Source organism: Accipiter gentilis, chromosome 12 (genome assembly GCF_929443795.1).
Source record: "Accipiter gentilis chromosome 12, bAccGen1.1, whole genome shotgun sequence".
Lineage (NCBI taxonomy): Eukaryota > Metazoa > Chordata > Aves > Accipitriformes > Accipitridae > Astur > Astur gentilis.
Window position 1 is genome coordinate 24,074,551 of NC_064891.1, and position 20,034 is coordinate 24,094,584.

The following is a 20,034-nucleotide window of genomic DNA, read 5'->3' on the forward strand; positions in this document are numbered from 1 at the left end:
TCAGATTTTGGTTTTGCAGCTACCGGGTCTTGCTTGAAAAAGGTTCCCGACCACACAGGATAAACAAGACAAAAAGCAAGACAAAATGCGAGAGCAATCTGCAAAATCATCTATTTGTTATTGGATATATCTAGTGCTGAATACACGACATTCTAAACACGCAATTAGACTCAGTTGTGCTACAGCATTTTGCAGCTCAGAGCTCACAATACACAGTGAACAAACCAACAGTAGGAAGAAAAAAATTAGAAGAACTGGAAGAAAATAGTAAATGATCGTATCTCAAACTCTGTTCATTTAACAAGTAGCAAGTATCACATTTTGAAAACCTCTTTTCATCTACTCCCATGCAATACAGGATAATTCCCAAAGCATGCATCTAAATGTCTTTAATTAGTTGACTATATGATGCAGTCCCAAGGGTGAAGTTGTATGTAATTTCAGATTTTACTAAATATACAAATCTCTTTGGTTTCAAGACTATGCTTTCTGATACTATCATCTCAATTCATTTACAACACAGTAGTTGTATTTCCATAATTTATAAAAAGTTGTGGAATATTTTACATATTCTTTATAATAATATGCTTCTTTATAAGAAGTCTCAACTAAAAATAAATATTTAGATACAAGAATTTTTTCTTTCAAAATCTGGTTTGTATGTTTTAATCAATTTTTTTCCTCATGAGACTGGCTGTATTTAAATTGCAGGGCTTTAGGTTAAATGTAGTTGAATTTCACTAAATCTAAACAAAAACAGAAACCATTTCCTACAGTTTTTGATCCAGAGCTTTTAAAGAGCAGCTTAAAATTATGATGCATAAGCACGGACATGCTTCATTAACTGTATTAGTTTACTGAAGATCTTAGGTTTGTTCTGCATAAAAGTAAACTATTTTCGATTTCATGCAATGAAATGTACTTCATGTAATGTTGTATCACGTGGGAAATCCAAGCAAGTGACTCATCTCAAGCTTTACACAAATATCCTGACCCTATATGGGAAAGGACTCACTGGTTTAGAGCAGCACCCACAGAATGGCCCATCTCTTGTTTTATTTAACTAGGATGCAGCTAGTTTCTCAAAAACAGTGTAGTCATCTCTTATTCCCTTTGAATTACTTCTAAGTATAAGAGAAAGAGAAAGCAAAACAGATGCTGTAACACAAGCACACTTAAATCTCTGTAAATATGAAACTTAGTACATAAAATGGAAAAGCTACAATCTAGATAGTCACAATATCCAGGCCATTCTTATCCAATGTATCTAACAGCAATTATGTCCTGACTAAAGTTGCAATAAAACTCATTTCCCACAGAAGTCCCAGTTTTTAATTTCCTTTTGCTACTAAAAGAAATGAAAACAATATTTTGTTCCAGGACACCAACTCTGTATGAAAAATAGGTCAGGTTTTTGTTGCTGCTATTCAGGTATGTGGAATAACTGAAGAAACTCCACTGTTCCTTAAAAATCCCCAGCCTGATCCCACACATTAAAAGCACCACAGCAGAAAAGGTTCTGAATAACGTTTGTAAACAGAAATTCAATTTGCATATTTTTGGAATTACAATAAGAACCCCCAAATCATGCCAACTTCTGACAGTAGTTGTAAAAACCAGCCGCCACTGTACCATAGTAGTATTAACATCTACAGGTATCTACAAGAAGGGCCAGAAGGAGGATCCGGGGAACTACAGGCCTGTCAGCCTGACCTCGGTGCCGGGGAAGGTTATGGAGCAGATCATCCTGAGTGCCATCACATGGCACGTACAGGACAGCCAGGGGATCAGGCCCAGTCAGCAGGGGTTCATGAAGGGCAGGTCCTGCTTGACTAACCTGATCTCCTTCTATGATAATGTGACCCGTTTAGTGGACAAGGGAAAAGCTGTGGGTGTTGTTTACTTGACTTTAGTAAAGCCTTTGATACCATTTCCCACAGCATCTTCCTGGAAACACTGGCTGCTTGTGGCCGACAGGTGCACTCTTCACTGGCTAAAAAATTGTCTGGACAGCTGGGCCCAAAGAGTTGTGGTGACTGGAGTTAAATCCAGTTGATGGCGGGTCACAAGTGGTGTTCCCCAGGGCTCAGTGTTGGGCCCTGTTCTGTTTAATATCTTTATCAATGATTTGGATGAGGGGATCAAGTGCACCCTCAGCAAGTCTGCAGATGACACCAAGCTGGGCAGGAGCGTTGGTCTGCTCGAGGGTAGGAAGGCTCTACAGAGAGATCTGGACAGGCCGGATCAATGGGCCGAGGCCAACTGTATGAGGTTCAACAAGGCCAAGTGCTGGGTCCTGCACTTGGGTCACAGCAACCCCATGAAGTGCTACAGGCTTGGGGAAGAGTGGCTGGAAAGCTGCCCGGCAGAGAAAGACCTGGGGGTGCTGGTCGGCAGCCGGCTGAATATGAGCCAGCAGTGTGCCCAGGTGGCCAAGGCGGCCAACGGCATCCTGGCCTGTATCAGAAATAGTGTGGCCAGCAGGAGCAGGGAGGTGGTTGTTCCCCTGTACTGGGCACTGGTGAGGCCGCACCTCGAGTCCTGTGTTCAGTTTTGGGCCCCTCACTACAGGAAAGACATTGAGGTGCTGGAGCGTGTCCAGAGAAGGGCAACCAAGCTGGTGAGAGGCCTGGAGCACAAGTCTTGTGAGGAGTGGCTGAGGGAACTGGGGCTGTTTAGCCTGGAGAAGAGGAGGCTGAGGGGAGACCTTATCACTCTACAACTACCTGAAAGGAGGTTGGAGCGAGGTGGGTGCTGGTCTCTTCTCACAAGTAATGAGCGATAGGACAAGAGGAAATGGCCTCAAGTTGCAGCAGGGGAGGTTTAGATTGGATATTAGGAAAAATTTCTTTACTGAAAGGGTTGTCAGGTATTGGAACAGGCTGCCCAGGGAAGTGGTTGAGTCACCATCCCTGGAGGTATTTGAAAGATGTGTAGACGTGGCACTTACTTAGGGACATGGTTTACTGGTGGACTTGGCAGTGTTAGGTTTACAGTTGGACTCAATCTTAAGGGTCCTTTCCAACCTAAATGATTCTATGATTCTAAACTCTCCTTTTCCTAGTAAATAACAACCCCCATTAGCAGAACATCCACAGATAACTCTGCATTACCTTGGTATCAGATTAGCTCTTTTGGACATTTATTCTGCAGACTGCTAAACCAGCAGAGTGGGAAACTTTAGCAGAAACAACGTGCTGCAGGTAGGTGGAGGACCACCAGGAGTATGTCAGGACCAGAAACAGTAATAAATATATGTACTTTGCACAAGGCGCACTTTCCAGGTGTAGAGGCTTTTTGATAACACACAGCACAACACAGCCAAGAACTGAAGAAATATTCTCACAAGTATCATGGCATTAATTTACTTTTGTTTGCAGTAACACCACAACACGAACTTCCTTCAGAGAAACCACCAGTCTGATCACACTACTGTCTCTTGCCAGATCCTACAGCATTTATATCAGCAATTTTCACAAAATAGAAGGGATTTCAAACTACTTGCGCTAAGTATTTCCCCAAAAAACAAACTTGCGGCACTTCTGCTAACCAGCCTCACTCTCAGCAGCAGCAAACGCTGCTTTCCAGACCAGAGCACGTGCCATAAACTACAGCTAACCCTGTGTCTGTTTGAACTCACCAGAACAGAAGCAAGCCCAGACTGTCGCATAAAAAAAAAAAACACGCCATTCATACATGCTCCCTCTGAATTTTGAGGAAATAGAGGACTCAGCTCCCTCTCTTACAGGAACATTCTGCAAATAACTGCTAGCTGAGGCCCAGCTGCAGGTTAATGCCTGGCAACTGTTGATTAAACAGGTTTCAGGTGATCCATTTGACACATGTGCTGCCCTGAATAGACTAACAAATACCCAAACAGTTGGAAATTTAACCCTTTTTTGCCACCTCATCACAAACAGCATGACATGGACTAAGTTCAGCCAAGCTGAGATCCCAAGTGGAAGCCTGAGTCCCAGGGCAGCGCCTGAGGTATGTTTCTTTACCCATGGAAGGAGGGGTTATGTCCTACTCACCAAAGCCACCAGCAAAGCAGTCCAGAATGGGGGTGTCTTCACAGGCTTGCTCACGGAGCAGAAGGTGAAGATGTCCTTTTCCACAGAAGGGCTGCAGCACTCATAATGGGCAAAACACCACGGTGCACTGCTGCAGCTGCTTCCCCGAGGAGTACTTGATACCATCGCGCAGCTGCCCATCAGCATGCACTGGCTGGATGCAACTCGGGATGGCACGCCCAGATACAGTCGTGCTGTCAGTTTGGGAAAGCATCTCATGATCAGTAGGGCCCCTTCTAAAACAAGCAATCTACCAAATCAATTCCCCATGAAATATTTTGGCTCTAAGATCAGACAGTATCGCTTCTATCAATAATAAAGTGTTTCCTAAGCCAGCAGAAGATCATAAAGAGAAGACTTCTAGCATTTCCCTTTGGCAAAATATACCTTTGTTTGGTTTTTTTTCCCCCTGCACCTAGCCTAGGTAACCCACCCCTGGCTTGAGACAAATGCAAATTGCCCTTCAAGAGCATACCAATTTCCCCTCAAAATCTTATATAAAGCTATGAATGTTGTTGAACTTAATTAAGTGTGAAGTACAAGTTGTGCATAACAAATGTTACTGTTCAATACACTGGGCACTTACCACAGATAGGACAACTATAGCCTTCGCTTAAAAAGATCATCCTTCTGCTACACAAAACATGTAACTCTACTGATACCACCATAACCACATCAGTATAAAAATGCAGGAAGCACAGAAAACTTGGTCACCATTGCATAAACGCCAAGAGTACTTTAAATGCATTAGCCATGGTACCCATTTCCTCTATACATTGACTCACAAGAACCCAGTACTCCACTACTCAATTACAAATGTAATTTTATTTAATTTCTTCACTCAAACTGAATTTTCTCATTCCAAATCTTTACTGAAAGAGATAGTAGTTAAATGCTTAGAAAAAACAGGAACTGCTCTAGTAGGCAGCTAGCGAAAGGTATGTATCAATACAGGTATGGAATGTAAATTTCAACTCATAGAGATCACAACATACAAAGAAGATTTTTATGCAATACAGACTTACAAAACAGTAACAGTTCTTTTCACAAATATTTTAACAGAGTTCTGCACAGCAATCTTGTAGAAAAGTAATTTGTGCAACACCAAAATAACTTATTGTTCCTTAGTATAAATTATTTTTCATTCCTAAAAGAGGTAATTTAATATGACTGGGCAGGATCTGACTGGATTTGGTGATAGCAAAATATAAAAGATATTGTTGCTATACGCAGAAAAGGAATATGGCATATGCTACAGTACTGCAGGGGCTAGTTCTAGGAAAAAAAAGGAAGTCACCTGCAAGTCTAGGGCTTCTGCTGCTGTATAGAGGCTGTGCACCAGGAAACACCTGCCTTTTTAGTGCTTTCACAGTCAACCAGCAGAAGTGTGCTTTGGTACTTGCACCTATTAAAAAATACCTACCACTGTGGGTTTCTAATTTGAGTTTAAAGTCTTCAAGATAGCCTTTCTGATTTTGAGGAACAATCCACATTTTGGTGTGCTTTGGAGGAGATGCCAGGTAGAAACTAGGATTCACACTTGATGTAACATAAAATCCATTCCCGATTTCTCTCTCTTAACTGCACAAAACATACAACTAAAAAAGAACTAATTGTCTAGGCCTAGAAACATGCTTGAATAGTAACATTGATGGAAACGATTCGCAAAGTTTAAAATTACATTAATCATAATTTAAATATTACCACTGATTCCCAGAAACTTCAGTGCTGATGCAGTACAATCATTTGGAAAAGTACAAGACAAAGTGTGGTACAGATAGCACAGATTAAAATTCCCCAAACATCATAATTCATTTCCATTACGTTAAAATCATATATTCCTCAAGGTTATAGATAAAGCTTCAGATGGAAAATCCGTTTCTTCATAATATAGCTAGAATGTGAGTTTTAACCATCTTTACTTTAGGTTTCTTTTACATACAGGGATCAAAATAGACTTCTCATTATGACTAAAAATATAGATTTTTAACTACAGAACCCAGCAGCCATTTTTCTGCTTCTTTGCCCTTCCCCCAAAAAAGTCAAGCAAGATCTACAAAAATAGCAATTAACTTTAAAAAATAGGTTGCTTCTTCCAGCAAATTTAAGTTACATTCAGATGTAATATAGCTATTTATAAGGAACAACGTTGTGGCAAGACACCACGGGAGGAGTGCTGTGTTCAGTTTCCTTCTGACAACAGCTGCGCACATCAGTGCTAATCTTGGTCTTTATGAAGATCAGTATCTGGTCTGATACTCGTGGTGCCAACGATTGAAATCATTGTAGAAAACCACTATGCTCCCAGATGCCATGCCAGTCATTATACACCTAAGAAAAGCACAAGACCGTATTTGTTAGTGAACCACCTCACGTTCAGATATATGAGCCAACACACCGAAGAGTTACATCAATACAGGCACGAGAACCCAAGGCAATGACCAACTTCCACCGAAGACAGCTAGAGCTGGAATTGCTCCACGTACCAGAAAAGTCAGGCTCTAGGGGCTCCCATCTTGGGCTTGCAAGGACTCCAGCAAGCTGGATTTGAATAAAACTGCCACCTCTGATAGATTTATGGATCACAGAACATACAAACCACCATGCAACAGTTTGTGTGGTCAGCCTGAAGCTACAATTGAGAGTTAGACAACAGAATTGTTTACCAGCATCACTGTCCTGCAAGGCCGCTTCAGGTTTCCTGGGGATTATTTCTTGGCTTGCTTGGTTGGTTTTTGCGGGGTATTGGAGTGGGACGAAGCCCTGATGAAGCAGCACAGTGAAGGAAGGCTAGGAGAAGTGTTCATTTCAGATTCGCCTCCCCCATTTAAGCACATGATCTAGATGAAGGAATTGGATGTGGGCACAGGACTTCAGTTGGAAATGTTAGTGTTTGGGTTTGAAAGCAATCTGAAGGCTTTGATCGTTTTGGAAGTTCCTGAAAGCAATCGCTGTGCTTTCCCACCGAGGCACTCTTTCTTTCTAAACTCCCTACCCTTGGCCTACTACTAGAGATCATTTAGGTCGGTTTAAAAAGCCATGACCCTGATATAGCACACAATTACAAGGGTTTCTATATCATCTTTTTTACTGTCTCATATTAAAGTTTTAGGAAAATCAAACATATGAGGACATAGGAAATTCTGGCATTTTAGAAAAAAGCCTCAGCATTAAAAAAAGATTCCGAGTAAAAAGCTGTACTTTTTTCCATCAAAACAAAGACTGAATATAAGATTATTGTGTTTTGATAGTAACACACGATTTCATTTCAAGAGCACCATTTTGATTGTTTTTGTATTAGGTTAAAATGTCTTTTTACACACTGTCACTCACTCACATACGTTCATGCATACCAAATAAATTACTCTGAGTAATTACCTGTAATTACTGAGTAATTACTCAGTAAAATACTCTGAGTAATCTCTTCTGAGTCTCTGTGTCTTCAAACCTGAAGTGAATAGGTTCCTAACTTGAGCACATGGATAAATTTATAGCTGTCCATATTAAATTTCAGTTTATTGACATGCAAAGATTATGTTGACATGCCATTAGTTACCAGTTTAAAGATTCCCTAAATGCAAAATTTTTTACATTTCAGAGGTCTAAAATTCAACGGCTGTAACTCAAGCTTCTTCCAAAATGCCTATAATCTCTAATTATGCTTAACAAGAAGTTGTTGAACGTTTGATTGAAGTCCACAGAGTTTGCTGGCTTGGATTTTTTTAAGTTCATTTTATGTAAGTTTTAGAAATGTAGTCCAGGTAAAAATGTTAAAACATTCAGTATGGACTTCAGTAATCGGAAGATTAAGAGTCTCAACAATATGCTTTACTGCTCAATGTAGGCATTCCTAAGGGATTTAGGAGCCAAATCTGCTTGAAAAGTACACGGGAACTCCACTAAGCAAATATACCATAACAAACAAAATTCTAGCTGGCAAGTTAGAAGTGTGCAAATGAAATGGTAAACATCCATCTTATAAACAAACAATATTTTTGTGATAAAAACACAGAAGGACTTTTAAGTACAACTGCATTGGAAAGCGTAATGTAAAAATGCAGTAGAAATATTAACTGATTGCCTTCCGTTGAAGGAATCTTCAAGGAGGGTCATGCTTTATGTGGATAAAATAACTTTTCTAGAAATGAAAATTAATATTTGCTTTAGCAAAACATGGACGTGTGGAGGGAATGTTATTGTGCAACATTCTAACTGTTCTATTTTCAACATAAAGGTCTAGAATTAGGAATGTGATTTGTATCATAAGTGAAAGAAGAAACATGAAAAGCACATATGTAACCTTCCACCTCCATGTGACCCACACTGTACATTGGCATAGGCCAATAACTCAACCTATCTTGAAAGCCTGCCAAAGTAAGATTTCTTGAATCTCTCTTCATTCCTCCAAGCTGAAATCCTGAAAAAGATTATCTGCCCTAAATATGACATATTAGAAAGAAACTTATGCAATCGCAGAATTCTCAATATAATCACCAGGATCTGTGATCCACAGAAAATAAAAATCAGAAGAAAAACAAAAATGCAATTTAATTGTAAGTATATATTCTGTGAAATTCTTGTGAAGACCAGACTTTGCTCTAACCTTTGGTCGTAAGACAGGGCCATGGATCGGATTCCAGCATCACACCCTGGGTAAGCAAAAAGCTGCTTGAGGTCCCACATCTGCCATACCATGACAACTCCATTGTCTCCACCTGTAAGCAGATACTGTCCATCTCGACTCAGCTGAATTGCCTAAGGGGAAATCACATGGATATTTGTCAGATAAATATGTGTTGCTCTTACTCCCCCTCTTTTACTTTCATAAAATTTTTCATATTGACAGCTGAATGTCTAGGGAGACTTGATATCAACACAAGCTTTTAGGAAGCGACATTATTGTTACGTTATTCCACCTCGCAACAGAATTAATGTTCTTATGCAGAAATGTCTTTAATACATTAGATGTCACCAGTTAAGTTTTACGTCACCTGTCGTTTATTCAGTATTCCAAAGATCTAATATGAGGTCAGCTAAAGAAATCTACTCTTTTAATTAGCTAGATTTACAAGATCCAGCAGCACTGGCATTAAAATACAGTACCTGACATTCCCCCAAGGGTCTTTAATACTAGCCTAGCAGAAGCTAGGCTAGTATTATCCTCTTTTTCTCTCTGGCAAAAGGTTGAATGATGGAAGGAACTGAAATGTTATAAAAATTACTAGAATTAGTTTAGACCAGCATTTTTAAACTCCTGCTCTGGATTAATAAGATAATGATCCACTCCTCTTAATAGAGACTGTGTTTCCTTTTATCATCTATCCTGAAAACTGCCTGTGACAAATTCAATGGCTTATACCCTGATTTTGCATGCATCATGGGGACTGACGGCAAATCTACATTTGAAATCTTTATCTGGGATCCAGATAATGGAGAAAGATGGGATATAATTGGTTTTCACAGTGAAGACTTCTGGTAACAGGAATTTTCAATCTATTTTGATATTTCTTGTGTGCTGCTAGAAAAATCACGATAAATTCTGAGTACTTGGAAGAACAGCAACTTTCCTCAGTTACCTGATGACTATACCAGATGACACTATCAGATATTAAGATGACTGGAAACCTAAGAAATATTAGTTAAGGAGAGATTTTGCTGGTTTAACTAGGCCAAAACGTGGTTTAAGAGAACTGAACTTGAAATTGTATTAAAGTGATACCCTATGGGGTCAGACAGACCATGATGCCCAGTGTTGTATCACCAGCAGTGGCAGCAGGAGATGCTGTGGGACTGGCCACTCTACAGTTCCTTCCCCTTGTGCTCCCCAGCACCCCCAATCACGGCATCAGGAATATCACAAAGTATATCTCTGTCCATTCTCTTTAGTATCTATTTATGGACATGTTACCCATGAATTTTCTTAATCTGTTTTTGAGCCTGCTGATGCCTTCTGTGGAGGAAAAAAAAAAATAATGGCAGAAGTTCATTACAGTGCAAAACAGTTTTATGTTTTGAAGTCATCCTACTGGTTTCAATGAGTATCCCATAGGTGTCTCATTGTGGGGTTTCCTGACTAACAGTTCTGCATTCACCTCATCCATTGCCTTCATCATTCTGTAGACCTTCAGCATTGCCCACCTCAGAAAACACTGAATAAAATTAGTTCCCAACGTTAAACCCTAGAAGACTCCGTTACTGACTTTTCTCACAGCAATACTAAGATTTTACTCATCTTTTCCACATGGGTCTTAGCAATTACTACTACAGTAACCCTGAAGGGTACAAAACTTCTTCTGAAAGGAAGACCCTGTCCTGCTGCCATGCAGAAAATAAACTTACGTATAGAGCATACCAGGCCCTGATTTTATAGCCTCATCCTCCAACTATCTGGGAAAACTGAAGGGTTTGTAGGGCTTTCCAAAAAAACAAAACCAAAAAGTTGAATGAATTCTGTTATGTGGAGTGACATCAGCATGAGCTACCAGCAAGATCAAGACCCTTAAAACTACAGTTTGGACCAGTTACAGTTATTAATAACTCCTGTAAGCTGAAACCTTTTCCTATGCTCTCCTGTTTCCAGATGCCTCTTCTGAGTTCTCTTTCTGACTTTTCCTCCCCAGCTGAACTTGTTTTTTCCCTTCTCTGCTCTCTACTTTTATTTTTTGTATGCAATACTGCGCACAGTAGCAGCCTATCATCCTCTTCATTTGAGCACACAGAAGGGTGAGAAACAACTTTGCCAGCTGTTTGCTGGATCATTTGCTGTTATCAAAAGGAAAATAAGGAACTTTGCTACTGTGAAGCACTAATATTAAACTGCTGATCCCACCTAATCCTTCTCTCCATTGCTCCTACTTCCCATTCCTATTTTTCCTTCACTCCTTTCTGCCTCTTCTTGTCTTCTCCCAGACTCTGACAAGTTTCTACATTCCCATTTCTAATTCGCTATTCCGGTTGCTCTTGCAAACATCTCTTTCATTCTGTTCTTGGTTCTTTCCTTGCTTCTGCTCTTCTATCATCTCTGCTTTCCCATCAGTTCCCCTTCCTCATCCAGGATCACCTCATCACACTTCTTGCCACGGCATTTTTGCGCACCTCACTGTAGGGGATGATTGGTCGCAGGGGGAAAATCTGCATCCCTGGGCTACAGATGTTCAGTACAGAATGTAGCTGCTAAGAATTACCTACTGAATGCATTTAACCTGAGATTTGTGAATCAGCTAAATTTGGGCAGCTTTTCAACAAAATACACATCCTTCACACCAGGAATAATTCATGATGCATTTCAGCTCCCTCACCCAAGGCAGGGAGCCACAAAACATTTCAACAGAAAAAAAATGTAAAAATGGAGGATATTCAGAGCAATGGCTTTTAAATTCCAAACACACGTTCTACAAATAGATTGATCCACTTTAACTAAAATATTGTCACTGCAAGGCAAGGAAATTGCCTCAAGATGATAGTCTATAAGCAAGATTCCAGCTCAAAGATTTAAATTTAGGAAACAGTAGAAAGAACTGAAGACAGGATCTTGCAAACATCTCTCTCTCTGCTGAAGTCTGCAAGTATTTTGGCACTTGCAATCTCTGCTTCTACAGTTTTTAGATATGCAAAACTTGTAACATACTGTGATTTGAAATTCTTCAGAAAAAGGAAGTTGTTTTTTTAATATACAGAATTTATAGCACACGCACCACAAAAATGAGAGAAACTAAAACACAAAAATGTTACGTTCATGCAACATTAAAGTGTTTATACAGACTGCTGACAAGCCTATAAACCAAAATATACAGTGTACGTAAGATACTGCTTCGTGAACAGCAATAATTGAAGTCAGACATACTGCACATCTGTATTTTTTGTATTGCTGTACTCTATTACTGTGATGCTAAATATATCCTTTAAGAATTATATGATGTGCAACACCTACATTAAGATAGAGTTTCTATATTATATTATAAATTTTGAATGTTTACTGCAACAAACTCCCAAGTAATCAGAATGAATCACACTTCTAAAATTTTATTTCACACAATTAACTGTAAAATGAATGTAATTGAAATACAAACATATACTGTAAACAAAATAGTATAACACTGAAAAAAAATTATAAACCTATTCCAGCTGTGTTTTGAATTAAGACGACAACACATACATGTAAATTTAGACTCAATAAAGCAGAATACATGGAGTTCTTTCCCAACCATATCTAAGTATGGAAATTTGAGTACTAACCAAGGTTAGAATGGAGTATTCTGAGCTGAAGCTTCTCCCCCCCAAAACCAAATGTTCCAACCATAAATTGCTTCTGTGATTGTTTCTACCAGCCTACAAAAATGTGCTAAGCACCTCCCAAAGCACTGTCTCAAGGAGCTTGAAAACTCATTTAGAGACCCTCTTCTAAGAGTATAGCAACTCAGTAAGAAAGGGGTAGAAAACAAACTGAGATAAGACTGTGAAAATTATCTAGAACTTGCATGCACTGAGTAGATGATCATGAGATCTAACATACCACACACAATTATTAAAAAGATTATTCATTAGAAGCAAAAATCAATATAGGGTGGTTTTCTTCTCTATAGCAATGGCAGTCTCCTAAGGGTATTTTCAAATTGCAATGAACACTGTGACAAATAATTATTTGCTACACTTATAAAATTCAGCTGATGAAAATCCATTAACCTTATGGTCACGGTTCACTTGAATTTTATACTTGAGGCTTTTACTGAAGAAATGCTATATTAAAAGGCAAATTAAAGCCATTAATCTTTAATTCTTCCACTACCTGCAAAATGCAGTGAGTTTTGTGATCTTTTGATTAAATAAAGTATAGGCTTTGAACCCTTACTAATACCTATGCAATTTTACTAAGTCATTGGCTTGTCATGAAGACAAGATGTCGATTTATATATTTTTATTGTTTATTAATAAATTTCTCAGCCACTTGCCTATATATATATATATATATATGAATGAAGGAATGAATGGAAGAAAAAGGTCACCCTGTCAACATTTCAGTTTCATGACATGCCCTTCAAGATTTAACAAAGGAAAGGATGCTTTTACTCCCAAGTACTCCAACTGGTATAGAAGATGACATGAATCAATTTTACTGTTCTGCTTTTCCCCAGCGTAGTTTATCTATGATTCTGCTCGGTATGAAACTGAAACAACTCTGCAACTAATCTTTCTCACAACATGAGCCCCAGACTCTCAAATAATCCCCAAAGCACACAATTTCATCAATGTTCTAAAAGCTGCATTTCTGACTTGTATTTCCTTGGAAAGTCTCAAAACTTTGCACAAATCCCTTTTAACATCTCAGATTTTTGAAAGGCAGTGCTTTGTAAAAAGGCAGAGCTGACACTGTGACAGCTCTGGCTTACAGCAGCAGGAGTCTTGTGGGCACTTCCACATTTCAAAACAGACTCAGGAAAGGAAAATAAATTGGTTCCTCTGGGTGAAACAGCATACAGTCTTTGTTTAGGGTAAAATAACTTTACTTCTCAGAACAAGCAGACTATTTAGAGTTAAGTTATTCATTAAGATATCTAAACATTGCATGGTAGATGTACTGTGATATGACTAAGCTCCACTGAGCAATACAGTATTTAAAACAAAAGCAGGTGGAAGGCATTGATTAGACTGCATTTCCCCAGAACGTCTGAAATTTTTCTAGCAGTTTTCTAGCACAAGAATACAAGAAAGAAAATCAGAATGTTGTTCCAAACATGGCTATTGAAAACTGTTAGTTTTGTCAATAATGTTCTGAAATACCGGTCCATAATGACATAGGAAAATAGAGACTAGAATGTTACATTAGAGATTCAACACTTCCAACCTTTTCCTTCCCTTTTCTATCCTCCTCGAGCAAAAACCAATAAGAAGTGTTTGTCAGCACAGCCCGTGGGTAGGTCTATTCATTTTAAATGCCCCTACTTTAATCATGCAGTTGCCACTTGCCTTCTAACATGATATAGTGCAGAAGCACTGGGAAAGACGCTGTAGGTTGTTTAAGCATAAAGCCCAACAGGGACCACTGGGAGAGAAAGAAAACAAAAGAAAACAAAATAAAACTCAAATCCCTGTACATACGTAATTCTAGCCCACAGAGAGCGGAACTTCCATTGCCTCTAGCAACATTCCTAAAGCTGTGGGTACTGACTGAAACACTACAGAAATTGTTTTAGCCAGCAAGGGATTTCTAGATATTTTACAGATTTGCTGGCCTAGCTGACAACATAATCACAACTGAAAGTGACAGATTATCAACATTATTATTGTAAAAAGAGAAAATGCTGTGATATGTTCTTGCTTTATGGAAAGAACTGGGATGAAGGGTAGGCTGAAAATCTCAAAAGCATTTGTACAAGAACAGCAAAGGTGCAATTTCGGAGAACGGAAGAAAGATTAAAAATTGAATCAAGAATCTACATTAATTTGGAAAAATGGCTCAGGACAGAAATATACACATTCCTACTTAATTTCCCCAGCCTCAAATTTGCACTTGTGGCTGCCACAGCACCCAAAGATCGAATGCCCTCTCACCCCCACAGACAGCACTCTCACTATGGAAAACAGACCTATGAAGAGAGTTATTTCTGCATATTCCACCACCAGTGTGTCTGACATTTTGAAAACACAGGGATGCTGGATTAACAGAGTATAGTACACAACAGAGTTTTAGAAGGTTTGAAGTGGAATACACTGAACCACACTGGAGACTTCGGTGGTAATGGAGCATTCACTGTTCCATGTAAGTTATAAAATGGAAATAATGAAGATCAAAATACTTTCAAATATATCGACACATTCTTCCACCTTAAGAATTAATATGAATAGAGTCAAGAGAAGAACAGGTGCAAATTTAAAAATGCTCATGATTTTGCACATCATCTGAAAGAATTTCAGTAATTCTGTAAAACAAACGTGAGGGCGAAGAGGCATTTTCTTCCTGAGACATCTAATCCAAATAAAGGAAAAACTTCTGAGAGTTTTCAGCTCAAGAGAATATTGGAAATCGCAGCAGCTGAGCTGCTGGGCTCTTCCATCAGATTAAGAAAGTCAGCTTGGAGGTGTTGTACTGCTATATGCTCACAACAACAAAAGTCTCCTTATGCTGATGTTAAATAGTTAAACAGTTTTTACATAGGAGACACTTCTTTATTGTGAGGATGACTGAGCACTAGCAAAGGTTGTACAGAGAGGCGGCAGAATCTCCATCCTTGGAGATATGCAAAAGCCATCTGGACATGGTCCTGGGCTACTGGCTCTAGATGGCCCTGCTTGAGCAAGGGAGCGGGACCAGATCATCTTCAGAGGTCCCTTCCAACCTCAACCATTCTGTGATTCTGCGTCTCACAGACCATGCCTACTGGCATAGAGACCATAACTTCAAATAATTCAGGTAGCCTAAATGCTGACCCAGCAAAGTAATCTTGCTTCATGTCTCTGCTGCATTCTGTAACTTTCTAGCAGATTTGGTAATGCTTGTTCATTTTTTTCCCTTCCCTTTCCTTTCTTTCTCATTCAAGGAAAACGTGGGAATATTTTTAATTCGAGGAAAGTATTCTTTTGACATTTCTGCTTCACTGCAGTATAGCTGCCAGGTTCTGCTCTGCTTCATAGGCCACTATTTCATAGGAAACATCAAATGCCTGCATTTTGTATTATAAAATAATTTCCACAAAACCATAAGCTTAAAATGCCTCCTGCATAGTTTTGGACTTGCTCCATGTCTCTTGCAGCTAAAGATGTGGAACCTAGCTGCCTGCTCAGCAAATGCCAAAGAGCTAAGGAGTTAAAATATAGACATATGCCTATAAACTTCCTGAAGCTCAACACAACGCATGCTATCTCAAGCTAAGATGAAGCAATGTAGACAGAGATGCCAAAAAAGGGAAAGCCAACATCCAAACCAGCATGTCCAACAATCTCCTGCCCTCAGACTCAAAAGTAAAGCAGTAGCCTGGCTTCTCCTGGTCAGCAATTAGTAATATTTGTATTCTTCAGTTCAAGGAAATGCCTACAGGGTACTGCTTACTGTATGAACACAGTTATTTTAAAATTAAAAACAGTACTATTAGGAGTACATGGTCCCCTTAACTACAATTTTTTTCAGAATGCTGCTATTATGGTTTATTACCATATATTTCTATGGCCTGGCTATAGAAAGAGTCTCCACACAACTCCAAAATTGATAGCTTTTCCTGATACTGGAACTGACAGTCCTTAGCCCACATTTGAGTACACTCACCTTTATCTTGTCATCTGTTTCCATAGTGGCTTGAAGTCTCCCATTCACACTGAATACACAGAAGAGGCCATTTTCATAATATATGACACAATGGCCTTCCCTTGAAGCTTGAATAAGTTTTGGTCTCAGGCAGTTTTCAGGACCTGTTTCAGGACCTTCCAATGTCCTCAGTAGATCTCCATTCATAGAATGTATGAGACATGGTCCTTCTAACAAGACAGAATAAAATCTCTAGTTATTGATTTACACACCCATTTAAAGACATCATATACCAAATAATAAGTAATGACTTCTACTTAGGTAATCACTATTATAATACATTATAATGATTTTTACCATGCTTAAGTGGACTTTAAGGGTGTCAGAGAGTAAAATGAACAGCTGATCCTTTAAAAGCTTTGTATTAAGGTATTTTAGAGCACCTATCAAATCTAGTTAGAGACCTAACAATTTCTTCTGTAGGTTTTCTTTTAAAACTGGTAGTAGCTAATTTTCAAAGCACAAAAATAAATGTACTGAATCCTAAAATGAGATTTTCAAAATACGAAGACACATAGAGGTAAGCCTAATGAATGTACATACGCAGGTACTCTAAAAGTACATATTCTCATATTAAGTTTTTAATCCATACATGATCCACTAAATATTTGCTTTTTGATGTATTTGGAAAAATACCCAATTTGCATGTAAGCCACAAGTATTCACATGCATAAAACAGAAACACATACAGGTGCATATGGTGAGTACACCCAACTTTGAAAAAGTGTCTCAAAGTAGGCACTTTGGAAACACTAAGCAGAAGGATCCTAATTCTAAGAAATTTCCAGTTTAAAAATTATTGTGGACCAGCAAATAGGAAAATGATAAACAATATCCATAGAATCAACACCATTCTTTATCATTTGCCTGCCAAAATCAAATATTTGAGAACACAAATGGGGCATATTACAGGCTTTGTAGCTAAGCTCAAAGAGCCTGAACAGAATCACTATAAAATTTAGTTGGTAGTTATACAGACCCTTCATCAAACAAACAAGACAGCACATTCTCTTTCTCCTGAAACTAATTTTTGCTTCCCTTTCTGAGAAGTTATGCATAACAAATATTCTTCACCGTCCTGGCAGTGAAGAGCTGTATCCAAATGTATGCTATATGCAGTTACACACTGGATAAACAAACAAAAAGAAACAGTGATCAGTAAGCTATAATAAGGAAACTGATGAGGTTGCTGCTTCTTGTAAATGTCTGAATAATCCTCCATTTTAACGTGTTTAAAAAGAGGTTTCAAATTCCATAGCAACTAAAAAAAAGGTTAGAAATAAAACTACCATAAACTTAATAAATTCTGCCACCTGAGACTATATTCCTTTTTGCATTAGGATTATAGCTTCATGAACAGAAAGAAATGACAACAGCTACCTTACCTTTTGAACCACTTATTACCAGGCCAAGTTCAGCACAAATGGCAGCACAGGTGATCTCATAGTCATGTCCTGTCAAAATAGCTCGAGGAGTTGCAAAATCACCTTCAATAAAAAAAAAAAACAGCAGCAATCCTTGGTTACAATCTGTTTCTAAAATTGCTGCTTTCAAACACTGAAGTGCCTTCAGTTTCCCTGCTCTTTGAGTTCATGTTCCTTACAAATCACTTCTATGCTACTGTTTGCATATGGTTGTTCTGTAGTCATATCTATATAGGACAGCAGCAGTATACTACAGGAATTCAGCCTGCACACAGATTCGCATTCTCCCCTCCCTCTGTCTCCCCCTCCTTTTTTTTTTTTTTTTTTTTTTTGTGGAGGAAGATATTTAAGTCAATTAATACCTTTTCCTATAACAGGCATAAGTAAACACAAGTGTCACCGTGACAGGTACTGAGAGAAAACGCCTACATTGCCCAAAGATGAAGCAAAACATCCATTGTCTGATTTTATTTTAACCTAGTAATGGTGTTGAAACCTGAGCCTGACATCTAGCTGCTTTTAAGATGGGGAGCTGGGACCGTAATCAATATGAATTTCAGACGAGTTCGCAAAATCAAAATACCCAAACCCAACATTAATTACCGTTGGTCCTATGAGACATCTCCCTGCAACAAGAACAAATAAAACTGTTTTTTTAAAAAAATTCTCTTTGTAATCAAACATATATGGATACCATAAATAAGAAGAAATTGTACAACGGGCACATTTAAAGGGGGAAAAAAAATATTCTCCAGGTCAAGACACAGAAAAGGTAAGCAAATGCTATAAAGCTCTTTAAATAGTTTTGTAACTTCACTCATGGGTCATTTGCTGGATCACCCGCTTCAAGAATGCTAGCATTTCATGGAAATCACAATCTTATTTCTGTACTACCATATGATTAGTTCATTCATAGCATTTTACAAAGCATATAAACTCTAAAGAATGTATTTGGGGCAATGTTATCATGTAGCTTCAAAAAGGATTAGATGAGTTTTTAAGCAGCAGGGAGTGGTTTTACTTCACAATAAATGATGATATGTGAGATACGAACAAGGCAGTAAAGCAGTAGTAAAATCAAACTTTTTCTACTGCAAAAACAGGAGATGGTTTTGCAAAGAGACACAGTAGTAATATGGCCAACTGACTCCGTTGGTTACTAAGGTAGCATCATTCAAATTACATTTGGGGTTGTAACTTTTCAAAAGATAAAACCAGCATAATGTCATTAGTTTGTCCCTGTAGAGCCTTAACAGTACTAGCAATACTGGTACTAGGTCTTATTAGAAATTATGGAAATACACTAAAACAGGTAGCTACCCAGACCCTGCATGTGTACAGCAAGAGGCTTCTGTGGAAAAGAAGTGTAGATCTGGGCCTGCATAAATAAAAGCTTGGCTTACTCTCCGTATTTTACATTTTTACTCAGACCATTTGCACCGCCTCCCAGAGTGCCTGTGTAGCTGGCACATTCAAACGGCTTTTTAGAAAAGGTCATAATCTATGACAAAGTATCCAATCAAGGATTTTGACCTTTCAAAATTTGATTTATTCTGCAGTTACTGTTATAATCTATAATTTATATCCAAAATACAAAATCTTGAAAAGTAAATAAATCTGTTTCTTCTTAGATACATACATATACACTAAATACATACATGTAAATATATACACACACCCGTATACATGTATGTTATCAACACTTTAAATCTGAAAATGCTTTGGAGCAACTCCCTGAATTGTCCCTGATCTCTTAATAAATAATCATTAAAAGCTATTGCTTTTGTTTCGTATAATGTTTGGCAAAACACACTCAAACCCAGGAAGTATGGCAGACAGTTCAGAAGCAAAGGAAAAACTCCCAACAAATTAGAAGCATAAGGGTAGACTTAATGACCTCTAGGTGCTTCTCGGGTGGCTGATCCTACAAACGCTCACAAACCTTTTAGAGAAAGTTTGCTCTATTGAACTTCCCTCACCTAACATGGGGCAGGAACCTTCGAAGATTCATAAATGAACATTGTGTAGACAAGCCACAAATTTGCAGCTCTAGGGGAAAACGTAACAGCAACCATAACGGCCTTATTATCCAGTAACAATTTAATTTTGTTGACACAATTCTTTCTCCCCGTTGTCCCCAAGCCATAAAACAGGAGGCAGCTTTGTGCATTTAAAGCTCTTGTTAGTTTGTTTTCTTTTAAATGAGCTGCTTACATTAGGAAAATTCTATAATTCTGGTTTT

General features: G+C 38.5%; 1 protein-coding gene across 4 annotated transcripts in view; it reads right to left on the minus strand.

The window, feature by feature from the left end:
- Positions 1-4,879: 4,879 nt before the first annotated feature.
- The window catches only part of LRBA (LPS responsive beige-like anchor protein), a 434,838-nt gene continuing 419,683 nt past the window's right edge, over positions 4,880-20,034 (minus strand). For all 4 annotated transcript variants that reach the window (XM_049815176.1, XM_049815173.1, XM_049815174.1 and 1 more), the window contains 4 exons: positions 17,754-17,855; positions 16,330-16,538; positions 8,677-8,828; positions 4,880-6,404 (listed from right to left, as the gene is read on the minus strand). In XM_049815176.1, the coding sequence (XP_049671133.1) occupies positions 6,314-6,404; positions 8,677-8,828; positions 16,330-16,538; positions 17,754-17,855 (554 nt within the window). In that variant the 3' untranslated portion in view covers positions 4,880-6,313. The remainder of the gene's footprint in view (positions 6,405-8,676; positions 8,829-16,329; positions 16,539-17,753; positions 17,856-20,034) is intronic.